At 31.6% G+C, this 21,241-nt stretch overlaps 1 protein-coding gene across 1 annotated transcript in view; it reads right to left on the bottom strand.

Moving 5' to 3' along the window:
• Positions 1-21,241, bottom strand: part of LOC115876239 (fringe glycosyltransferase) — a gene marked incomplete at its 3' end in the record, with an annotated part of 299,652 nt that overhangs the window by 225,062 nt on the left and 53,349 nt on the right. The window contains exon 4 of the mRNA XM_030891943.1: positions 10,161-10,263. Within this exon, the coding sequence (XP_030747803.1) occupies positions 10,161-10,263 (103 nt within the window). The remainder of the gene's footprint in view (positions 1-10,160; positions 10,264-21,241) is intronic.

Raw genomic sequence — 21,241 nt, 5'->3', positions numbered from 1 at the left:
TTCGCTTCTTACAAATAAACCCGAAATTGATAAACTCCCCAAAATAAATTACCAACTTTATTACCTTCTTCGTACGTCTGACGTCCCATTAATAACACTAAATTGAACTCTAAATTATAAAATGTAACCCGTCTATAGACACAATGTAATCCTTAATGAAAAAGGATGACGCACGTCTGAGAAGATGATACTAAAATTATATGCAGCTTCACAACCTTCATCGACAAAAAAACTGTATTGAGGCATTGGTTCGTTTTAGTTACAAGGGTTCGCTCTAAAGAACGATACTTAGTTGCAAAAGGGAGGATTATTCAGTGACAGGACCTGCAGGATATAGATAAAGGCTTTTATAATTCTACATAATATAAGGGCCGGACGATGAATTGTTTGTATAAAGGGACATTGTCTGGCCTAAGCCTTATTTGAATTTCACTAAAATAATAGGAGTAGGTACATATATCATTACTATGGAAAAATATTGTAATAATAATAATTCTGCAATCATTTTACTAAACATTCGGAACACTATCTTATCTTGCCTCAATTTTAATTCCAAGTATTTAAGTTTGAACTTGATTAGAACAAAACACATCTGTAAGTTGTTTAAGTGTTACAACAGAATTTTCAGCAAACTAACAATTTTTAATTTAAAATAAACTGGCGGACCTAAAAAACTTAAATTTGAACATAACATCACCGCTCAAGAAAATATTAGCTGTAATAGAAATAATAGAAAGTAGCTCATCTAAATTGTAAATACCGGGTGCGACTCAAAACTGGCTCTCACCTATAACTTTTTTTATTTTTCCAGATAAAAAAACGAGATTTGTTGTGTTAGTATATGACATAAATCAGGATAAATTGACGTATTCAATTCTTTTCGGTTACTTCCTGTTTCAACGGAAACGACTACAACTTGTGATTTTTAAGTGACACCCTTGGTATTTTTTTTACTTCATTTGATAGATTATAACATTTTTAATTTAACAAAAAATAGCATTTTAAATTTCCATTTAGAGTGCCTTGACTATAAATGTAAAGACAATTAGACCCGAAATACCAAGTGTGTGATACCAAATTATTCATACCAAAAATTGCTTTTTCCAAATATGCTAATGAACCACTCTCGTTCCATTTGAAAAAACTGAGATATTATTAAAAATACGATTTGAGCATCTTTTAACAGCCCATGAAAAGGCACGAAAACCCTTAGATGATCAAATCTATTTTTCCTCAGGCTCCTTGGTTAAAAATTAGTGTTTTTAACACAACCATGGCACTCTAGATTGAAATTTAAAATACGGTTTTTTAAGCGAGAATGTCAACAGTTGATATATGATATAAATTTTTTTATCAAATAAAGTAAAAAATACCGAGAGTGCCATTTAAAAATCAAAAGTTGTAGTCACTTCCGGTAAAACAGGATGTGACCGAAAATAATTGAATACGTCATTCGTAATTTATGTCATATATTAACATATTAACATACCAAATATCGCTTTTTATCTGAAAAGAAAAAAGTTATAAGAGTCAGCTACTTCTGAGACGCAGCCAATGTATATTTTTACAAAAAAAAACAATTATAACTATTAAAGTATTACAAAAAAAATGCATCTGCTAAAATTAGTAGGTATATATTTCCATAAAACCGATGCAAATCGCAATATCTAAGTTCTTTCTGGCCTTATTAGTAGTAAAATACAGTACTATTGATATTCAAGTATTTGAAAGTAGACATGTCCACTAGATATCCTGCAATATCAGACAGTTGCAAGATATCGTTCCACATGAAATACCGTCATTAATAGAACTGCCCATTGCCCATGTCAATATGATGAAAAGTCCAAACAGATTCAAATGACAAGCAAAATGAAGGAATGAATTATTTGAGAAATTTTCTTTAACATTGCTTTAATCCGTTTACCTAATTATTTATTAGCTTTACAGAATTTTAAAGGATATTATTTAAATACTAGTTGAAGCCTGGCGCATCCGCCACATCAGGAAAAAAATACTTTTTATTTTTTTTTAATTCAATGAAAAAAAAATCCGGCGACGACAGTTTTTAGAAGAGCCAATTAGCTATCTTTTAGTAAAAAAAGCAACTTTCTAGAGCAAGTCGTTACTTCAGTAGAGACGACACAGATAAACATTAGCGTTTTATATATGTAGATAGGAGTTATTGAATAAGGAGAAATAACTTAAAAATTACTAAATTTTAAATATAAGATTAGAAAATATATAAATATGTGTAACTCTCTGATTATTTATATTGATCGCCTTTTATTCCAAACGTTCGATAAGTATTTATGCGACACCGTAGGTATTCAGGGAAAGGGTCGGAAGGCTGATCTAGTCTCATAAATAAGTAAACAGCATCCTATACCTTCTTCGTACCATGAATCCCATGAAACGAACATGGAATTTTTAGTCAAAATCGAAAACATTCATTTCTTAGTTTGGTTTATTTTGTAGCCTATATTGTTGTTCAAAAAAATTTAGTATAGAAAGCTAAAATAATAAGAGAAAATAAAGTATTTCAAAATAATAAGCAGAATCGAAACTATTGAATTTAAAATATTCATTTTACCAACTTGCAGGATGACATGCACGAACAAAAATGTTAACTAACACAACTTTTGATATTTTCGCTTTAAAAAAATAGTATTTTAAATTTCAATCTAGAGTACCATGGCTGTGTGAAAAATACTAATTTTTAATCAAGGAGCCTTGGAAAAATAGATTTGATCGTTTAATGTTTTTCGTGTATTGTCCTCGTCGGTTAAAAGATGCCCAAATCATATTTATAATCGTATCTCAATTTTTTCAAATGGAACAAGGGTGGCTCATTAGCATATTTAGAAAAAGCATTTGTTTACGAATAATTTGGTACCACACACTTGGTATTTCGAGTCAAATTGTCATTATGAACCGCATGTTATAATTTCCAATAAACCATATTCGAAAATGTCAAAAGTTGACATATGATACGTCACTCTATTCAGAGTATCATTTTCTATCCAATAAAGTAGAAATGTACCGAGAGTACCATTTAAAAATCAAAAGTTGTAGTCATTTCCGGTGAAACAGGAAGTGACCGAAAACAATTGAATAAGTCAATTAATCCTAATTTATGTCATATACTAACATACCAAATCTCGTATCTTTGTCTGAAAAAATAAAAAAGTTTAGGGGTGAGCCACTTTTGAGACGCACCCGGTATAAAGTAAATATCACTACAATAAGAATGAAACCTACGATCCTCCGGCCAGTTGCATCTCCTAAAATCAAACCTAACTTGAAAAAGTATACATATCATGTTTGTTCCAACCGGACGAGAGAACCGTCCTAGAACGGTAATTTCCTATCAGTCAATTCATTCGTTAATCTTGACAAACAATCAAACTTTTCAAACAATAAGTGGCCGACTAGAAATTACCGTCCCAGAATCGGTTCTCGGTCCGGTTGGAACGAACCTATAGCTAATCAGCATAAAATAAACGGTAAATTTATGACAGATGTCTTTGCAAAAGAAGAGCTGAATCTCTGTTCTGTAAATTTAAGCATTCAACTAGCACAATTAAAAATAATCTAAAAGATGTTTACTCTCGAAAAAATGATTTAATAAAGCCCGACTAGACAATACCATCGACGAAAGATATGTCATTATGTTTATGAAACCTTGAGCATATGCTCGGAAGCATTTATATTTTAAAGAAGAAATATTGAAAGTAACTAACAGGTCTCCTTGGTGGACACTGTTCACTTAGATATCAACTGGAAAGAATGGATCTAAATTCCTAAATAGACCAAGGAAACAACAAATTCATTGCTACTGTAAAATTGCAATAAAAATACCAAAACATCGTTCATATTAGGCTAATTATCCAAGAGACTTCAAAATTGATGTAAAAGTTGAAGAATAAAACTTAGTTTTTAAACCCCTCCAAAAAAATAGATCTCAAAAAAGAATTCTTTATTAAAAGGTCACTAAAGAACTTATAGATTCGTCTATTCAAGTCGTTGTCAATTCGTCGTAGTGGCAAGAAACGATAAAAAAAATATAATATAAGATCTATTATTATAAAGATATAAACGGAAATGGAACGAAATATGCTGGGAATTGGGAATAACCACGAAAGGTCGTAAAAGAATAGAGTGGATGCGACAAAAGACCCAAATAATAGACGGCATCCACACAGTCAAATCCCTCAAATAGTAATGAGCAGGGCATCTGGCAAGAAGAACGGACAACAGATGTACCACAAAAATTACAGCATGGTACCCACGAGTAATTAAGAGACCTATAGGAAGACCAAACCTGAGATGGGACCATGATATTAGGAAATTAGCAGGGATAACTTGGACCCGCATAGCCAACAATAAACAACCAATGGGCCCAACTACAAAGAGAATATATAAATATGTGAGGGAGGCTGTAAATGGTTGAATAAGCTCAAAAAGATGATGATGATGATAATATATAAAAATGTACAAAATAAATGATGATAACATTCAATAATCATTAAAAGATTTCGTTCTCATTACTAACAGGTTTTATTAAATATGAAGTATTGAAATATATATTATTAACTTAACAGGAAATTCAAAACTATAATTTTGGCCGACTTTCATTAAAAGTTCTACATGGGAACGAACTATAAACCAAAAATATTCCATAATGATTAAAATTAACCGTTCACAAATTTACAGCAGGAAATAATTTAATTAATTATGACTGTAGACTGTTGTACGCAACGCAAAGTAACAGTAATCCTTCGTTAAATTTTATTTAATATGCTCTAATATTTTATTTGTAATTTTACACGTACACTTATTTGGAGTGATAAAATTAAACGTCAAGTATATTATGTTCCCAATTAATGAATCGGATGTAATAATTCATGTATTAATTAAAACAAAGTTATTTTTATTTAAATTACTTTTGTTTGGAAAAATTTATTAATTTATATTATTGATAGTATAATAAATATATATATTTTTTAAAAATAATTCATAACAGTTAAAGAGTGAAACTAGAATGATCTAACAAAAAGACTGGGCTATGTTTAACATTTCTGAAATCTTAATTATTCCTTGTTGTAGCTATTTAATTAAAATTTCATCTTAAAAATGAACGTAACAATAAAGCCCTTTCTGTAGAGTTTTTCTTTCTCTTCATTTTCAACCGAGTAAATAGGTTTTTTGGAACGCCTCCAAAAACACATTTATTTAATTGGATAGTCAGAATTGTCGGAATAGACTAGAAATAATTATTACGTTGCAAAAAATAATAAATAGTTGTAAAATGATACATTTATTAAACGTAAAATACTATACGGGACTCAGTTTTCACCTTTTCGATAAGTTAAAAGATACGAAGGGTGTCGAAAAATGCAACATTCCTAATTCCCACTGTATTTCAGAAACCAAGCCTAGGAGAAATCTGTCTGTAACAGTTTTATTTCAAAAAGTAGTATAGCGATGTGAAAACAGCATCTTTGTATCTCTACTCATAAACCAGAAAGCATATAAAACACACGAAAGTGGGACGCCCTGTATACCTTCACCCTTGTGATGAACTAAATCCAATCAATTGTTTACTTAATCGAATGAAAGCCAGTATACAATAAAATGCCAAACATCTGACAAATGAAAATTAATTAGAATCAAATAGAATTTATAAATAATATTATAAAATACTCAATAGCTCATAATTATTGCATAGTTAGTAAGCCAAAAGGAGATAATTCAATTATTAATAATAAAATTTCGATTACTAAAAACATTTTTGACAATATAGGATATTTTATTTACTATATCATTTGGTAAATTCATATTTTAATATTTCCAAATTAACAAATAAAATATTAAAATTTAATTAACAGCATTTTCAAATAAAATTCTGGTATTATATTTCGTTCACCTCTTTTGTTTTTCTTCAGAAAATACATAGGTAGTCAATTAATTTAAATATGCTCTGTCTAGGCTGAAAATAACTTTATTCTACACGAAAAGATTGTATTGTTCTTTTCATTCCCATAACGATATTGCTGAACAGTAATTGGCTATTTCCTGCGTCATGAAATAAAATATCAAAATTTCCTACACTCGGTTTGATTAGTTTATTACTTTATTATTGCAGACTATTAGGTAATAGCATAAAATAGGACTCGCCAAATCTGCCTCTCGAAATATACAGAGTGTCCCCGATTATGGACCAAATTGTACTAGCATATTCCATGATTTCAAATAAAAAATTGTACAATATCACTAGTTTCCTTTACTAAAGAAGTCATTTTTCCTAAAAGTTTATCTAAGAGTGCTAACTATTTAATAGTGAGATATAAATAAATGCATTCTCGTACTGAGCTATATTAACACGATGTAAAAATGTTTGTACAGGGTGGGTCAAATTGGACGCTTTTGAAAGGAAACACCCTTTTCTATAGGAGATAGACGAAAACTAATATCGGTGTCTGGAGCTCAATTTTGATCAAAAACATGATGGTGAAAACCGCACATCGATATCTATTACCGTTTTGGAGCTACAGGGTGTTTTTGAAAAATGTGCATTTTTAACAAATCGCTGTAACTTTTTTGCTATGAAAAATTTTGTATTTCTATGAAAACATTTCCAAAGCACCTTTTCACGTAGAATTTAATGGTTTAAATACATATTTTTTTTAAATAATTATTTAAGAGTTATCAATAGAAAAATTGATTTTTTATTTGGGACACCCTGTATATATATATATATATATATATATATATATATATATATATATATATATAATCTCCTTAGAAGAATTAGAAGTACTTATCGAATCTCTCCAAGAATTAGAAGTACTTAGCGTTATGCGAGGGTATCTTTATGTAATGAGTTGCGAGAAATGTTCAAAAACGGCCCCGTCTGTCCATAACAGAAGACGGTTGATATGTCGAACACCTGTAGCAAAATTTCATGTGTCTGTTGGCTATTTATTTTTATTGTTATTAGATAATAGTTTAAAAGTGTTGATGTTGTTAAATATAGTTTAAATTGTTATAAAATTCTGCATCTCTCATTGGGCACTATATGATACTATATCCAGTGACTTACGCACCATTAAGTCTTGGTGTGATTCCTCCTATGCCTCAACCTATCAAAAACTAAAGTTTTGTCATATAGTACTATACAATCTTTTGTACTTAATAACACTACTATTGACGTCGTGGAATCTGTGAAATTCTTAGGACTTCTTGTAGACAACTCGTTAAAATGGGACTTTCACATTGAAGCTCTATCAAAGAAACTAAGCGCTGCCTGTTTTGCGCTAAGATCAGTTTCTAAGGAACTTAACTTCTCAACCTCTAGAATAGCCTATTATGCCCTTTTTGAGTCACATCTTCGTTATGCCCTTCCATTCTGGGGTACTTGCTGCGCAACAAAATTTGATCGTGTTTTCATACTTCAAAAGAGAGCAGTTCGATATTTATTGGGACTGAACAGTAGAACTCACTGCCAGAATTTCTTTAAAAATTTGAAAATACTGACTCTTCCTTCTTTATTCATTTTTGAATCCGTTTGCTTAATCCGCAAGCACATATCTGCTATTCCCGAAAGGCCATCTCATAACTATCCACTTAGGAATGCAGAGCACGATCTTTATCTGCCAACCCCGAGCTCAGAACTAGTTAAGGGTTCAATACTGTACAATGCCAAAAAAATGTACAATCATCTGCCTTTGAATATCAAATCGCTTTCATTCTTTCCCGCATTTCGCAAAGCTCTAAAATCATACCTACTGGAGAGAGCCCTATATGCGGTAAACGACTTTTTTGTTGATGTTTAATTATGAACAATTTTGAATTTTAAAATTTTGATCATTTCACACACTGGTCAAAGGTCAAGTATTGAATATTTTATAACTTTAAAATTATATCTATTTACTGCGTACTGTTCTAAAATTGTCCATGTATATTCTTTTTGTAATTTTAAAGACTTAAATTTTTTTGAATTGTATTATTTGTATTGTGTATTTTTTGTTGTTTGTATTTTTTTGTGATTTTGTTGTTTGTGAGTGCTTTGTCGATGAAGCTGTTTTGGCTTTTTGTACAATAAAGCGTTGTTTGTTTGTTTGCAAATATTATTTTCGTTTTAATTGCTGCTCACAGCTAGAATTTTTTTGCATTACATCCGGCGCCGTTCAAAGCCTAATTATTCAAAGTGGGCGAATTTTTATACACTCTATATCTCGAAGAGGAATCGAGAAAAATATCAAGTGTGCTATATTTTTGGAAAGGTAATTTTAATTTTTTTTTCAATTAATTAAATATATACAGGGTGTCCCGAGGGGTGTCTCACTATTGGAATTACATGTACATTTTCGTGGCAGTCGCTGGCAGTCATTGGCAGTCTTACTGCAGTCGCCTATAGTAATTACATGGCAGTCATAGGCAGTCTTCTTCGCAGTCATTGGCAGTCGCTTGCGAGTAACATGATATTTTGGCAGTACATTTTTGACCCAAGTGAGACACCCCTCGGGGTGTCCCATATAAAAGATCAATTTTTCTGTTGATAACTCTTAAAAAATTAACTTAAAACAAATTATACTTCAACCATTAAATTCTACGTAAAAAGGTGCTTTGGAAATATTTTCATAAAAATACAAAATTTTCTACAGCAAAAAAGTTACAGCGATTTGTTAAAAATGCACATTTTTGAAAAACACCCCGTAACTCCGAAACGGTAACAGATATCGATGTGCGGTTTTCACCATCATGTTTTTGATTAAAATTGAGCTCTAGACACCGATATTAGTTTTCGTCTATCTCCTATTGAAAAGGGTGGTTCCCTTTAAAAGCGTCCAATTTGACCCACCCTGTACACAAACATCAAAGTTAGATCAAAATTCGAAAATTCCAACCAAATTTTCATTTGAACATTTCAACAAGGTTGCATTTTATTCCATAAAATATGGTATATTCCCCAATACTCTTCAATAAAGGTTTCAAAATAAGCAGTTTTTAAGCAAAAGTGCCAGCCCACCAATGGATAGGAGGTAATGAAACAGCAAACGATCTAGCTAGAAAAGGAGAACACTCCACTAGCTGGATCAGAACCATTCTGCTTCCCAAATGGAAATCAACTTAAAGCAGAACTCAAGAACCTGGAAGACTCCATCCGTAACCTAGAATGGGAATCCTCCAACGGTCTAAGACACTCAAAGAAATTTCTCAGGACGACAGAGAAAAATGAAAGATTTTTCTTGATTTAAGCAAGAACAATCTTCGACTCTGTTAAAAGCTGTCTTGAATCCTGAATATCTCCTGAATAAACATCTCAGTAGATTGAAGCTAAGAAACAACGGCGAATGCAGATTCTGTAGGGAAATGGGGAAACACCAGAACACCTTATCAATGAGTATGCCTAGAGGGCTACCCTTCGTGCCGTAAACTTTAGTACGACTAATATCGAAGATAGAGAACCAACCTCTGTAAAACAGTCTCATATACTGGCTTTTGTCAAAGCTCTGAGACTGTATGACGAGTTATAACTCAATGCCTATCTCTAATTTTAATAATATATTAAAATTTATTATAAAACAAGGTCTTCTTTATGAAAAAATATATACCTATTGTGTTTTACTAGGGTTCTCAATATTCTGGTAGACTTCGGTCAACAAAATTATGGACACACTGTATGACAACAATGTTAACGACAATTGTCAGTTAGACCAAACGGAATATGTCGTTAACAATAAAAAAAACAAAATTTGTTACATTTTAATTGGCAAAAATTAACGCTATTTTGGTGTCAACTTTTTTATTACAATAATTTAAATTACCGCTAAGGACATTGTATTAATAGCGGTTTTTAAAGAGGCGATTAAATTATACTGAATATTTCTCAGACACTGGAATAATATTTCTTGGAAACAACAAACTAAAGCTTATAAAAAATGACGTAAAATAAAATGTTATACTGTAGAAATTAAGAAAAAAAATAGTTTATATTACAAATTACATATATACTGCAAAAAGAATTGACATTTTTAAACATTTTTCTTAGTGCACTACCAAATTACTTAAGCAGTTAAAATGAAATATGAGTTTTGTTGGCGCCTTGATGTTTTAATTAAGCATAAAAAAGTCGAAAGGATATAACAGCTACTTACTTTTTGTCGGTGTTTAAAAACGTATCAAACTCCACTGACATCTTGCAGCAAAGTGCTTTTCTGTTGTGAGAAGATGAGCAGTTGGTATTGATCATATGCCCATCTGAAAAGAAAAGAAAAAAATAATTTAAAGTGCAGTTCCAAAACTGAATAAAACGACAACATAAAATATCGTTTAATTGTATTAATGTAATATCGTTTAATTGTATTAATATTATATACAGGGTGAGTTTCCTACGATGTTCTCTATGGGTATCTCGGAAACTACTGGAGATAGAGAATAGAGAGTCGGTTAAATGGGGAAAGAATTGCAGTTTTGTGGAGCCATAAATATGCGCCCTTCAGATTTTTGAAAAAGTTCATGGTTTACTAGATATATGGAAAAGAAACAAATTTCGGATATTTAAAAATTGTCCCTAATTCCATTATAAGCTATTTTAGACAAAAAGTTTTCAGATAAAAGTTGTAGATAATCACATCCTTAATGAGATTGTGTCTTCCGCTTTTTTTCTAAAACCTGCCATTTTTTGACATATGATACAAACATATGTTTTTTTATAAATGAAAACCATAGTTGGTCATGACTTCATAAAAAGCGCCATTTTTTAGGCTTTTTAGCGGTATAGCTATAATATTTATGTTTTCTTCAAAAATTTGCTGAGTTATAGTCAATTCTTATCATTTTTAAACAATTTCACTTAGTTAGCCATGGAAACAAGTTCAATTGCCGTTGCTCTCAGAAATGTGAAGCTGTCACATCGAAACTTTGTAAAATAAAATAAACAAAAACTGAATTTTTAATAAAATAAATTACTAAATATGAATTTTTCAAATAAATAAAAGGGTGTAGATACTCGCGCATCAATAGAGTGGTTCCAACATGACTTTAATTATGACCCCCCCCCCCATAATGAAAGAAATGTTAAAAATTATTTATATTATAATTATGCAAACTCAGGGATAGGAAGAGGTGGATCAACTGCATAGGCCTCCTCGATCACCTGACCTATCCATTTTAGATTTTTTTTATGCGGTATGGTTAACAATAAGGTTTACAAAAGACCTTATGAATTAAGAGAGGCACTCAAAGTGGCGGTATGAGAGAAGTTTAATTAAGTCGACCGGTCCTTCTGTGAAAGTAGTAATTCAGTTTTAAAAAGATGTACTTCAAATAACTTAAAGTGTATGTAGTGATATTATTTTTTTTAAGTTTTAGTTTGTGTAAAAACTGTAAAGAACCGTTTAGTAATATATTCTTTTTATTTTTATAAGACTTTTTATAAGTTATAAATCATAACAGAATAAGAATACCATACAATCGTCAAGAAAGATAAGAATTGGCTACAGCTAAATTTAACTTCCATAACATGTCTTGAAAACCGTTCTCTAAAAAATGTAACATTCACCTGTCAACGTATCCTTGAAAATGTATGGTCAAGAAAAGTTGAACCAATTCCTACACGCTTTTCTTCATTTGAAAAATTCATATTTACAATTTTTGTTTATTTTAATTTGTAAAGTTTGGATGTGACAGCTTCACATTTATGAGAGCAAAGGTGATTAAACTTGTTTCCATGGCTAAGTGAAAAAAATTTTTTTTTTAATTTTCAAAGTAAAATCTTAGTTATTTTGAACATATTTGAAAAACGGTAAAAAAAATATTTTTTATTGATATCTAAAAGGCCTTAAAACATTTGCACTTGTATACAACGAAGAAAGAATTGATAATAATAGATATTTATTTAAAATTATAAACGACAACCAATCTATTACAGGTTTTCCTCAGATTGATATTGAAAAACCTAAGTAAATTAAATAAAGAAAAAACTACATCATCAAAGAGCTTAATTTTCAGGAAAGTTAATAAAATACAAAGGGCTTACCAGACGAATTTTTCTTAACCATCGACTTACAGAAAACCTGCTTTTGTCAAATTAATGGAGATACTTATATAATTAATGGAGTAAAGCAGGTCATTTAAAGCTTAATTTACTGGGTAAATTGCCTCGAAAACGCCAAAGGATTAAATATTCATAGAACAGGCGTCTTTTTTTTTTGTTAGCATTTTATCTGAGCATGACTACCCCCAGGCTATGGTTTTCGTAAATGATATCTTTACCGGGAAATTAAAATAAGTATAGGTTAATAACGATCCAAGAAAAAATGTAATTAAAATGCTGCTAAAAACAAAGTTTTTTCAAATAATGACTGTTTTATGTTCATAAAATATACTGCAGTAAATATTTTTAGTAAAAAATTATTAGAATATATCTTCATGTAAAAATTTTAATGCAAAAATAAAAAAAAATTGACATTTTCACTTAAAACAAAATTGTATTTTAAATGTCAATCTAGAGTGCCATGGCTGTGTTAAAAACAATCAAGGAAATCAAGGAGCCTCGGAAAAATAGATGTGATCGTCTAATGTTTTTAGTGTCTTGTCCCGGCCGGTTAAAAGATTCCCAAGTCGTATTTTTAATCATATCTCAATTTTCTGAAAATGGAACGAGGGTGTGCTCATTAGCATATTTGGAAAAGGCATTTTTTTACGAATAATTTAGTACCGCATACACTTGGTATTTCGAGTTAAATGAATCGCACGTTGCGATTTCAAATAAACCATATTCGGAAATGTCAAAAGTTGACATATGATGTGTCATTCTATTCAGAGTGTCATTTCTTCAGTTTTTTTTTATCGAATAAAGTAACAAAATACCGAGGGTGCCATTTAAAAATCAAAAGTTATAGTCATTTCCGGTGAAACAGGAAATGACCGAAAACAATTGAATACGTTAATCAATCCTAAATAAACCAAATATCGTTTTTTATCTGAAAAAATAAAAAAGTTATAGAAGTGAGCCACTTTTGATTGTTCTTTCTTTTATGTTTCATTTGAATTAAAAATTATTAGAAAAACTATTTATTTAAAGATTTCCGATGCAGAAAGTGCCTCTATCACAATCTACTATAAAAAAGCAAGACTTGCAAAAATCTTGGGCAAGACTATAACTAAGACCAAGACTGGACCCTGCAAGACTAAGAATAACACTAAGACTACTTATTAATTGTAATACCAAGACCAAGAGCAAGGTAGTCTTGGGCTTAGTCTTTCACTTGCTAATTTCTACATATAAAGTACAAAATTAGACAAGAAAATTAAAACTATTTTATTGATAGATCATACTTGATTGATCATATTACCTTATTAATTACTATAATAGTACCGCCGTTTGTGTAGTGCATTAACTTCAAATTCTCTCGAGTAATTTGATTTACAGCGTTTCTAGATGTCTTTTTCAATCTTGTGAAATTAAGGAAAAAAAGAAAGCAACAAAACACTAAGGAAAATGAAAAAAAAATATTGTGGAATTGCGAAGAGCAAGCCTAATCCAATTTCTCTTTTGTTCTAAGCCAAGACGAGATATTTAAGTCCCTTGGGAAGCAGAATAAAAGAATTTTTATGGTTCTATAATTTTCTACAATCACAACAATTTACAGCAGTCTGCTAACATATTTCTTTGAGAATTCCAAATCACTTGAGAGAAATATCTTCGAGTTCTGCGAACGAAATAATCTGGAAGTAAAAGTTTCCGTATTGCAACAATGTAGGAAAGAAAATATTTTCTATTTTTTTTATCTATTTCCTGGGGTATAGTGTGCATATACTAAATAAAAAATACGACGTCCTCATTATTAATTCATTCAACAGTATTTAATGCAACCGATTGATATAATTTCATATCTGTTGTTACCAATGTAACTTTTATTAAATTTTATTTTTTTGATTGTCTCCAAATCTGTTCAGACGACAGTAGCAGTTGTAACTGTCCCCCAAGCTGGAACTCAAGTTTATAGGAACTTTTTCAATATTTTTTTAATGAGGAATCAGTGAGTACTTATTTAAAACATTTACAAGTTAATGATATTATTTTTTTTAAAGTTGCTATTAGACTTGGATCAAGGCAAATTAATAAAAATGCTTTATCTCATAAAATAATATAATCAATTTATCTCATATAGAAGACCGAAATCGACAAAGTATCAAAAGACAAATTTTAATAGGCATTAAACTGCTTATACTATTTCGCTAACAAGAGAAAAAAGTCAGTAGCGTACATTTTTTTAGAAAAATATTACAGTGATAACCCATATGCACATCTCTGTTGAATACTTCGACACTTTTTTAGCTTTAAAATATGTCCCATTTATAGTAACTTTTTCCCTCAAAATTTCATTCGAAACGCTAAAAGTGCTTGGAAGAAAATTATAATAAATCAAAAAAATATTAGAACTATATCTGAAGTACGAAACGTAAGAACCCTGTAGTTACGAAACAATGCAGAATCGGACCTTTGTTGATATGTAAAATATATCTTTTTTACGTGAGAAATCTGCCCATAAATCGAACATGTTTTTGAAACACCCTCTATATCGTCAAAACATGGCAAAATTTCTTCTGAATAATTTTTAAACATATTTAACAGGCTCCTTCAGGTTCTGCTCGAATACTCAATTTATTATTATTCCTGAGGGGTAAACGCATAAAGCAGACTTCACGACTTTCTGCCCGCTCGCCTATCTGCATCGCTATCATAACGTTCCGGTATAACTCTAGTTGTTCGCGACCGTAGGAAGGACGCGGCGGCTAGCGAAAAGGAAAAAAGAACAAAAGGGATTGAAACAGTCGTTTCCTGAGTACGCGATCGCCTTTTGCTCGCAGGTGCTCTCCTCCACGCTCGAGTGGGCGCATAAATTTCGCCACTTGGGGCTATTTCTTTGTATTGCGACCGTTAATAGTGCGGTCGCGCGATGTTGCGCTTCTTTTATCGCTCCACCCGATCGCGCGGATATATCGCGTCCACCGCAGGGTCCACCACGTCTTCCGAAAAGATTGACGTACGCCGTCCGTACGTCAATCCTAGATCATAATCATATCATAGTCGTATAACCCTAGATCATAATAAAGAAAGGTAACCCTTCGTCTCTTCCAGGACAGGAATACATTATTTTTTCCTTCCATCTTTGTCGTTCGTATAACGTTTTATTTCTCTGTAGGTAGTGACGAAATTGAAACGCTGCGCGCTGAACCTTCTTATAAGTAATGTCATGCTCTGTAAAGAGCGTAAATGATTACTCGCATGTATAGTACTTATCGAGTCTGTCCATCGCTAAATCCGAAAAGCAAATGTATTCAAGTATTCAAGGTGGTTGGGGTGGTGAGTAACTTTTTGCTCTATTTGGATAAATAGATATTTTTATTTAAATAAATAAAGAGAACATAAGGGCCCAGAATCGAACTCAGTACCGCTCGTACAGCAGCAGCTCTGGAGCCATGCCAGTCCACTAAAAAATAATACTTCATATGAAGAGCACTCGAGAAGAAAAGCCCATTTTTTGCTAATTTGATTTTAATGCATCATATTTTTCGTCTTAAACCTACACCTTTTAGTACCTAAATAAAACGGGAATAGCGATAACGGTCACATGGCCAGAGACATTTAAAAATGAAAAAAAGACATAAAAGACCATGCGTAATTTGAATTAAAAACTCTTTCCTGAACACTTATCGGACCCTCATCGTATTTCCCGTGTGCTCTTCATATACTCGTAGATATTTGATTTGAGCAATTTTGAAACAAACCGTTATGATTTTTGTCCTTATTTGATCAGCCCCGGATCTAAGGGGGGGCAAACCGGGGCACCTGCCCCGGGCGCCAGTGTCAGGGGGCGCTAAAGTCATAATATAAAATTTCTTCTATCAAGTATTCATTTAATTTTAAAACGTCCAGTTAGTTTTTGAACACATCCTAAAGGTTCATTCTGTCCCGTTTACGAAAAATGCCTACCTATATTTCATAATAATTAAAGTTACGTAATTATTTAGTTACGTAATCGAGAACGCGATTTTTAACTTCATTGTTGCCAACCATGGACATATTCGGCGCCGGAAACTGGAATTTAAATTTCGCGCTGGGGATTCAGGCGGTAGCTCTGTTTAAAAAATGTAAATTTGCCGTATTTATTTATTTATTTACTGACATTGTCATTCGTTTTGACACTTTAGTTTTGTATTACGAGTTTTTGGTTTAAATAAAATAGCGTTGTGATACTTTATGCTCGAAAATGTTTACTACTAGCAGACCTTGCAGTCGAACATTGTTCTTTTTAGAACCTCTTTTAGTGCGAAGTGTACAAGATAGCTTAATATCTGTAACAAACTCATCGCAAATTTATTAGAATATTTTGAATGGGAAAGCAGTAATAATGGTCCTTTATGTTCCTTAAGTGCTGTTAAGAAGGTGAGTTTTGTTGATATATATAATAACTATTTATATATTTGTAAATAATTTATTTTTGTTACCTAAAATATTTTGATTAAAAGAAAATATATAAAAGTGGACAACGCTGTGCCGGTCAAGCTTATCACGTGACTAAAAGTTTATTTGGTATGAACTGTATATCTAGATATTAGTAGCTTTTTTAAATGAATTTACTTCAAACGCTGGAGAGAGGGGGCGCTACTATCAATGTTTTGCCCCGGTTCAAAAAAATTGTAGTTCCGGGGCTGTATTTGATATCCAATAGCTTGATTTAAACAGATTTATAAACCAAATTTCAGCTTTCATTATGCCGAATTTATAAATGTTTTGACCGAAGCGCGACTCTTATTCAAGATCATGTTTTTGACAATTTTACAAATGTTCTATTTTTTATCCCGAAAACCGTTAGAGATAGGTATAGGTTAGTATAATAGAAAAATTATAAGAATAAATGAGAAATATGAAAGTAGTTTCGAAAAATATAATAATATACCTGGTGTTCCATTTAAAAAAAACAATGGCGCTGCGACTAAAAATGGACTTTTATGGGTTTTTTCATAATATGAAGTATTATATTAGTTGTAACACTGAAAATAATTTGAGGCGTCAAGTTGCAAAACCCGCCTTATCCATTTTTTTTAAATGGTCTAATGACATACATTAATAGTGAACCCTAAAATCTACATAAACATAGTATAAGCATACATAATCATAATCTACAAACTGCAGCAAAAGTCACCTATTCCTATACAGGGTGTCCCAGAAATAAGTGTAAGTATTTTAAGGGCTGCTAGATTTCCATAAAAGAAACATATTTTCTCTTTATCGTTTTTCAAATAAGTCCAAAATATCGGAGTTATTTTACTTTGAAAATCTCCAAAAAAATGATTTGTTGCTAACATTTTGAGAACCACTGGGTCTTTTCTGGATTTTCTTTCTTGTAAATTTAATCCAATACCTATGTTGCCATATTATCAAGAAATTATGTTTTTTAACTAAAAACTGAAAAAAATTCCAAAAAAAATCATAAAATTTCGAATTTTCAATTTTTTTTTTCGCGAAAAAGCCCTCATAGGCGTGTTTCTGGGGTTGAACTATACTACCAGTTAAAATATTTGCACTTATTTCTGGGTATAATATACAGAGTAAGTCTTAAATTAGTACAAACATTTTCAGGGCTGGTAGATCTCGATAAAAGAAACATATTTTCTCTTTACCATTTTTCAAGTAAATCCGAAATAACCGAGTTATTTTACTTTGAAAATTTCCAAAAAAAAAATATTTTTTGCTAAAATTTTGAGAACCACTGGATCTTTTCTGGAATTTCTTTCTTGTAAATTTAATCTACTACCTATGTTGCCATATTATCAACAAATCATGTTTTTCAACTAAAAACTAAAAAAAATTCCAAAATTTTTTTCAAAAATTTACAAATTTTCAAAAAAAATTTTTCCCGAAAAAAAAAATCTTAATCGAGTTTCTGGGGTCGAAATATTATACTACTCATCCTGTGTATGTAATTATTGTTGTAAATCCTGCATTTTTTCATAGTTTCTTTACACAAGTATAATATTACTACTGGCGTCTTAGCCATTTCAAATCCTTACCTAATATTAATAAAATAGCATACCTAATAATTTCAAGTTAGGATGCAAATATCTTGCTGTAGCAAAACCCGCAAAACAAAACGCGTACAAAAACTTGTCCATTAAGTGGAATAATTGTTTTGTATCTGGTTTTTGTAGAAATAATTAATATTTAATTTTCAAAGAGAAAAATGACGTTGAAAGTTTTGTGTGTTGCAGTGTAAGCATCATACTGCAACAAAACCCGCTTTATCCGAATTATTTTTATTTATTATATTTTACTTTTCCTCTTTAAAATTAAATATTAATTATTTTTTTTAGGAGAGATTTTTCTTGACTTTAGTTTTTTTTTGTGTAGCGATTTTTAGGCATTTTTGTGTATATAGGATTTAAATTATGTTAATAATAATTATGAATTTATTTCTATATATGACATATTTCTATCTGACTATAGGTCATATTTAGTATATTCAACAATTTATACAGATTTTCATAAATTCCAAAAATATTTTCTACAATATCATTTCACAAGATAGAAAATAACGGATTCTATAAAACTGAATATTTATAGTCCAACCAATAACTAATTATATCAGAGGCCATCATTGTATAATTTCTTTCATAGTGTTGAACAATCATCACCCCAAAATTATATACTGAATTTCGATTTTAAGCGCCATCACAATAATTAGCTAACTTGATTAACATCCAGATCACTTCACTTCCGTTCGTCCAAATAAAAAGCCAGTTTCCGCCCATGCAAATCCCGAGACATTTACATAACCGTGACCGTGAAAAAGGTCTACGACTTTGCTCTATCTATCACCAGCGCGCGGTTTTTTCCTCTATCTCCGGAGCAAAAAAATGACAATCAGTAACATGATATCCCTAGTGGCAATGACCGTGCACGACTAATAAAAAAAAATGTAGTAAATGTGCACATGCTCCTGTTGGATCTAAAGTAAATAAATGAATGGTGTTTATTATTTCCTGCGGTATCAGATAGCGGAATCGGTTTCAGTGTGAAGAGCCAAGTTGATTTTTTGGAGTATGAAAGACGATGGGATTAGAAATAATTTAATTAAAATAGAATGACTTTTTTGATACAATAATTGATTGCTAATATAAATACTAATAAAATGTATTTTAACAAATTTTAAAAATATAAGATAACAAAGTGTATTTTAGAGAATGTCTTTTGAAATGTTATTACTACGTATCATACGTGCGAGAATATTGAGAAATTAAATATATCTTCGTAATTTAAATATGACCGACAAAAATTCCCGAACAAAAGAATACGAACCTCCACTAGCCATAGCCTTTCTAGGCTTTAAGAGGGCTTTCGGCTCGATATATTAGGCAATAATAAAAGTCCTAATAAAGCCCTCCTAAGGTAATAATAGAAGCCCTAGCGAAACAAGGTATTGCCAGGCCTTATATAGAAACATTCTCGCCAATATATACAAAAAAGCCAAAGTAAGAGTAATGATATAAAAAACAAGCCCAGAGTTCCCAACTGGCAAAGGACAGGAGGACGACAGGATAGGTGGACGCGATATGCTGTTTACAACAATACTAGAAGAAGTCTTCCGTCAACTGGACTGGAGCAATAAAGGATTAAAAATAGATGGAGAATATCTCAACCATTTAAGTTTCGCTGATAACATAGTCCTAATTGACGATAACCCTGAAGAACTACAAGCACAAATTAACGAAGTAAATACAGCCAGCAATAAAGTGGGTCTCAAAATGAACTTAGCAAAAACTAAAGTAAATGTACAACGAACTGGTGGACAGAAAATACATTCTAATAAATAACACAGCACTGGAAGTAGTAGAAGAATATTTATATTTAGGACAACTACTACACAACTCGGGATCTCTACTACCAGAAATCAACAGAAGAATTAAGTTGGCATGGAGTACTTATACACAACTACCTGAGATGGAACCATGATATTAGGAAATTAACAGGGATAACTTGGTCCCGCATAGCCAACAATAGACAACAATGGGCCCAACTACAAAGAGAGTATCTAAATATGTGAGGGAGGCTGCACCATAATTGGAAATGGTTGAATAAGCTGAAAATGATGATGATGATGATCTTTTAGTTATTAGAGAACATCTTTATAATAAAATTTGAATAACTGCAGGTTTACCCATACCTGAAGTTTCGTAAGATGGATAGTCAACTCAAAAACTGAAGTCTCAAACTGAAGAATAAACTTTGCAAGAAACTAATCAATCACGCTAATCAATCGTTTGTCAAGAAGAAACGCATTGAAGTATTAGGTACACCACTTTCTTCAGAGAAATGAATTCCCTAAAGAATGGAAGAGATCCAAATTATTAACTCTAATAGAGAAACCCCGGAAGTACCTAAATGATCCACCAAAATATCGTCCGATTTGCCTCATTGATGTAATCGGGAAAGTCTATGAGAAACTCATCAATACGCGACTCTTGCAAGAAATTAGGAAGAAACGAAATGGTATGCATCCAAACCAGTATGGATTTGTAAAGGGGAAATCTACCACACATGCAATGAAGAAAATATCGGATATCGTGAAAAGAAAAGCCATTTGGCATAATGCTTTGATTTTAGTCGACGTTAAAAATGCGTTTAATTGCGCGTCATGGGAAATAATTATTAAAGAACTTAGAAGATTGGGCATAAGTGGCTATTTGGTGAACATAATAAGAAGCTATCTTGATAATAGATTTATAGTTCTCAATAGAGAAGATGAAAGAGAGGTATTCGGTGGCGTCCCACAGGGCTCGGTGCTGGGGCCAACTCTGTGGAACATATTATACGACAGTGTCATGGAGCTTACTGTACCAGGTGGGACAGAGTTGATCTGTTACGCCGATGATTTTGCTGTGATAATAACAAAAAAAACTAAAAGAAACAAAAAAATAAACGACCTCGACCTAATGCAGACTGTAGATGATACACTAAAGATGGATGCGTGAGCACAGACTCGAAATAGCTGTGGAAAAAACAGAGGCGATTTTACTGAGCCGCAAGAGAAAAGTTTACCATATAAGGTTTAATTTTAAGGATATAATAATAAATCCGGTAAAGCAAGTCAACTATCTTGGATTCCACATAGACCGTGCACTCACGATGGGCCTGCACATCAAGGAGGTGTGTCTGAAATCACAACGA

This window comes from Sitophilus oryzae, unplaced genomic scaffold (assembly GCF_002938485.1).
Source record: "Sitophilus oryzae breed Bouriz unplaced genomic scaffold, Soryzae_2.0 scaffold_1429_pilon_pilon, whole genome shotgun sequence".
In the NCBI taxonomy this organism is placed as follows: Eukaryota; Metazoa; Arthropoda; class Insecta; order Coleoptera; family Curculionidae; genus Sitophilus; species Sitophilus oryzae.
This window is presented reverse-complemented; position numbering and strand designations above follow the sequence as displayed.